Genomic DNA, 4,063 nt, shown 5'->3' on the forward strand with positions numbered 1-4,063 from the left:
TGCTGCAAGCTGTCGGTGGGCAGGGTTAGGGGTGGCAGTCAATTGCAAGTGAGGAGGACCCAGGGGACAGCGTGGCAGCGGTCACATTTGTCTGAGCTGTCTGGGCTTCTTCCCCCTCACGGAGGGGCCAAGGCCTCTCTCCTGCCCTCAAAAGCATAGCCTCTCAGGGAGACCCTCTCCCCACACCCCTCTACCCCCTCTTCCCCATGATGGGCTGACAGAGGCAGGTGGGGATGGGGTGGTACAGAGTGGGGCTGAGCTGGTCCAGGCAGCAGGAGGGACCAGCAGAGCCTCCTGCCACCTCCCATGCAATGGGATCTCCCTCATGTCAGTCCTGTCGTCCCTCTGCCCTGTCAGCAAGGTGGCCCCCACCAGTGCTGGGAAGGCTCCTTCTTACCCTCCAGCACATCCTCCACTCTCAGCACAACTGGTCCTTGCCCTGGTGGCGAGGATGCTCACTGGTAGCGGGCCTGACCCTCCATCACAGGGCCACTCCTGTACTCTCCCTCCACTGTCTCCAGCTCTGTCTCGAAGCTCTGCAGCCCCCCGTCCTCCCCCTCCTCTGCTGGCTCCAGGTGGTTGCCCATGGTGCCATAGGACTGGTGTGCCGGGGAGGCAGCTGGTGTCAGGCTCAGCTCAGGCTCCTGCAGGACAGTGGCCACGAAAAGCTGCCCCGAAGGGCGGTGGGGTCAGAGCCCAGGGGAGCGAGGTGGGGTGGCCACCGCAGGCCTGGGGAGGAGTACTTACATTGGAGTTGGGGGTGGAGGAAACACTACTCCGCTCCACATCGTTGAAGGCGCCCTCAGATTGGTCAGACATCTGGGGAGAGGGAGGCCAGGAGGAAACGATGGTTTGGGGGTCACCAGCAAAAGCTGGGGAGGGGCAGCTGAGTCCACCTCAGACTCCCCACGGCAAACTCGCCCCAGAGGCAAGGAGGGGATGCAGTGAGGGGAGGGAACAGGATGGGTGGCTGCTTGCACTCACCTGGTAGCTGGAAGGTTTCCGTGGCTGCAGTTTCTTCAGGCAGAGGCCAAAGAAGGAGAAGACGATGCAGGAGAGGAGGACCACAAAGGTGAAGAGGGTGACAGGGCGGGTGGAACCTAGAGAACAGAGACACTGGGGCAGCATATGAGCCTCCAAGGACCTGCTGCACATCCAGCTTAGCCCCCAGCTGGTGCCTGATTTGGGTCTTACAAGCTCTTGATCCCCTTCCCAAAACTCTAGCTGACATCCCCCTTCATCTGCCAGGTCTTCATCACACCATCCCCATTCCCATCCTCCATGCCGCGCCTAACTTGGGACCTACAGTGGCAGCTCATCCCTCCAAGCATCAGATGTGACCCCAGGCAGTGGCAGCCCCAAGTTCTCCCTACCAAGGCGCAGGACGGAGAAGAAGAGCAGCCAGAACATGCAGAGGATAGGGGCCACCACAACCTGGCTGATGGCAGCAACGTGGAGGCGCTGGTTTAGCTTTGTGGGGATGTACACGTAGTAAATGTTGTACCGGTCAACCATGTGCTTGAGCAGCATGTAGAGCAACCCTGGTGGGAGAAGAGGGGCCATTTGTGGGGAGGACAACGGGGACAGCCAGGTCACAGAGACAGCAGGGCAGTCCCAGGGGATGATGCCCAGGGGTGCCCTCCGGTACCATGCAGGAAGCTTGTGCTCCCTCACTGCTGCCGATGGCTGGGACAGGCTGTTCTTGGTGTGGCCAGAGGCAGTGGGACCACAGCCGCGGGATCATACTCACCAAAGGGGACGATAATGGGGCAGGTGATGCTGTAGGTCATGACGACAGAGAAGATGCAGCAGGTCCAGGCATACTCCAGTCCAAACTGGAACTGGTAGGCTTGGCTCTGGGGCACAGCCAACAGTGTCATTACTGCCTTTGCTGCTGCAAAGGCTGCACTTGCCTTTGCACCCGATCCCAGAAGACTGCCTCCCCCCCGCTAGTCCCCAGGAGGCCTAAGCCCCCGCAAGCCTCCTCATAGGACTGACACAGCCTGAATTTCCAGCGAGCACCTCCCTGCTGTGCCGGGGTTCACGCAGGCTCGGAGGTGATCAGATCCACGTACCCGCTTGACATGAAGCCGCTCAGGCTCAGACTTGGCAAAGCAGAGGCGGGCAGTGTAGACAAGGAGGCCTGGGATGCGCAGCAGCTCCATGGCTGTCCCAATCAGGCTGGAGGTGACCACGTAGTTGACAAAGAAAGCGCCATTGTCTGGGAGGAAAACGCACCTGCCCCCGGGGCAGAGGGTGAGAGGATGCTCACACAGACGGCTGAGAGAGCTGCTGGGGGTTGTCATCGGGTGCTGCTTCTTGCCCGGGAGCTTCAGGAGCTCCCTGTTACTCACTGGAATTTGATACTGGCCTCGTCCAGAAAGTGGATGTCGAAGAGCCAGCGGAAGAAGAGGTCCAGGCTGCAGGGGAAAGAAGAGCAGCTCAGAAAGGGGGGACCTACAGAGCAACATGGGTTGCACCCAGATGGTGCGCACTTTCCCCTGCCCTGGGTGGTTGAGACACTCTGGACCCTACACTGCCAGAGAAGCCCCTTCTGCCACACCGTGGCACAGGTGCTTGCCTCCCAGTCAGCTGTAACTACGCAGATACCTGGTTCTTCCAAGGTCTGATGAAGGGCTAACCTCAAGCAGGGCACCACCAGCACCCTCGGGCCAGCCACGGTAGGCTGGAAAGCTGCTCCATTGCCCTTCTCCTCTGCAGGGAAGCTTTCTGTCCATGACCAGCGGGGAGCGGCTCGGCATGGCTAAAGGCTGGCTTGTGGGAGGTGAGGGGCCCTGTGCACCTGGCTGCCAGGGAGGAGGGAGGGCGGCACAGCAGGCTGCTCCATACCTGCTCAGGCCCAGCGAGGGCAGGATGATGACCATGAACACCAGGAAGAAGAAACACTTGTGCATAGTGAGCTGATTTTCACTTGACCTGCAGAGAGGGGAGGCAAGAGAAGAGAGTTGTACTTAGCCGAGGCAGAGCACCTGGTCAGGGGAGAGGCTGGGCTGGCTCTTGCTCTTTACCAAGGAGCTACTCCAAGCCTCAGGAAGCCACATGCATTTGATCTCTGCATCTACTGGGGCCCTGCAAAACCTCTTGCAGGCCAGTGGGCGTCACCATGAGAAATCTGCTATAGTGAAAGCTCTTGTCCTCTTAGCCTCTCACCTTCTCCATTGCTGCCGTTTCCTACCATCCCTGCTGGTGTAGACACGCAAGAGGCAGCTGGGTGTCTCTACAACAGGTTCAGGAGTCCCTGTTTCCCCCAGAAGAAGGAAGGGAAGTGGCAACAAAAGTCCTGTGAGGACTCAGCAGACTAGGCACAGGGGTTGGGGCCAGTGGAGGGTCAATACAGAGAGAAAGCACATTGTAGGAGCTGGGCAGAGCTTCCTCTGCTAGGAGACTGAGCATCTTGAGCTCATACCTCCGCCTTGGAGCTCTGGGAGCACAGCTGGGATGCGCCACCCAAGCGAGGGCCACAGCCTTGCTGCTGCTAGTCCACCAACCTTTCACAAACTTCTTCAGACACATCTTAAAACCAGCTCCATCTGCCTTTTTCAGCAGCGTGGAAGTGCTCAGGGCTATGGCAAGGAAATGGCTCCTCTGAGCGTGGACTTGGGGCTCTCTATGGAAGGCAACACCATGGGGCTCTGTGCGGGGTCTGGTGCCTCACTGCCTGACTCCCTGCAGGTCAGGTCCCATGAGGCCTACTGAAGCTCCTCCCATCCACCACAGCCCTGGTGGACTGTGGGGCCAGCCCCGTTACCTTGTCCAGTGCGACTCGAAGAACGCCGAGTAGTAGACAAGGAAGGGCAGGAAAACGGAGAAGGCCCAGAGCAGCAACGTGGGGAAGAACTGGGTGATGATGGGGTTCTGCAGGAGAAGAGATGCCAGAGCTCAGCCACGCTGGGGGCAGCTCCCTGCACCTCCTGGCTCAGGATGGTTTGTGCAACAGGTGGACTGGAGCGTTCTCTTCTTAAGCAAGGGCTTGAGGCCAGCCAAAGGCACCATAATCACACTGAGCCCCAGTGCCCACCCAACCGATCACAGGTCAACGAGC

General features: G+C 59.4%; 1 protein-coding gene across 1 annotated transcript in view; it reads right to left on the bottom strand.

Annotated features, from left to right (window-relative positions):
- Nucleotides 1-455: 455 nt before the first annotated feature.
- TMEM63C (transmembrane protein 63C) overlaps nt 456-4,063 on the bottom strand; it is a 13,415-nt gene continuing 9,807 nt past the window's right edge. Inside the window, exons 14-22 of the mRNA XM_010140752.1 lie at nt 3,770-3,876; nt 2,851-2,937; nt 2,355-2,420; nt 2,076-2,238; nt 1,751-1,856; nt 1,374-1,541; nt 985-1,100; nt 748-819; nt 456-668 (exon numbers count right to left, since the gene is read on the bottom strand). Coding sequence (XP_010139054.1) covers nt 456-668; nt 748-819; nt 985-1,100; nt 1,374-1,541; nt 1,751-1,856; nt 2,076-2,238; nt 2,355-2,420; nt 2,851-2,937; nt 3,770-3,876 — 1,098 coding nt within the window. The remainder of the gene's footprint in view (nt 669-747; nt 820-984; nt 1,101-1,373; nt 1,542-1,750; nt 1,857-2,075; nt 2,239-2,354; nt 2,421-2,850; nt 2,938-3,769; nt 3,877-4,063) is intronic.

Source organism: Buceros rhinoceros, unplaced genomic scaffold, assembly GCF_000710305.1.
Source record: "Buceros rhinoceros silvestris isolate BGI_N320 unplaced genomic scaffold, ASM71030v1 scaffold21757, whole genome shotgun sequence".
Classification (NCBI taxonomy): domain Eukaryota; kingdom Metazoa; phylum Chordata; class Aves; order Bucerotiformes; family Bucerotidae; genus Buceros; species Buceros rhinoceros.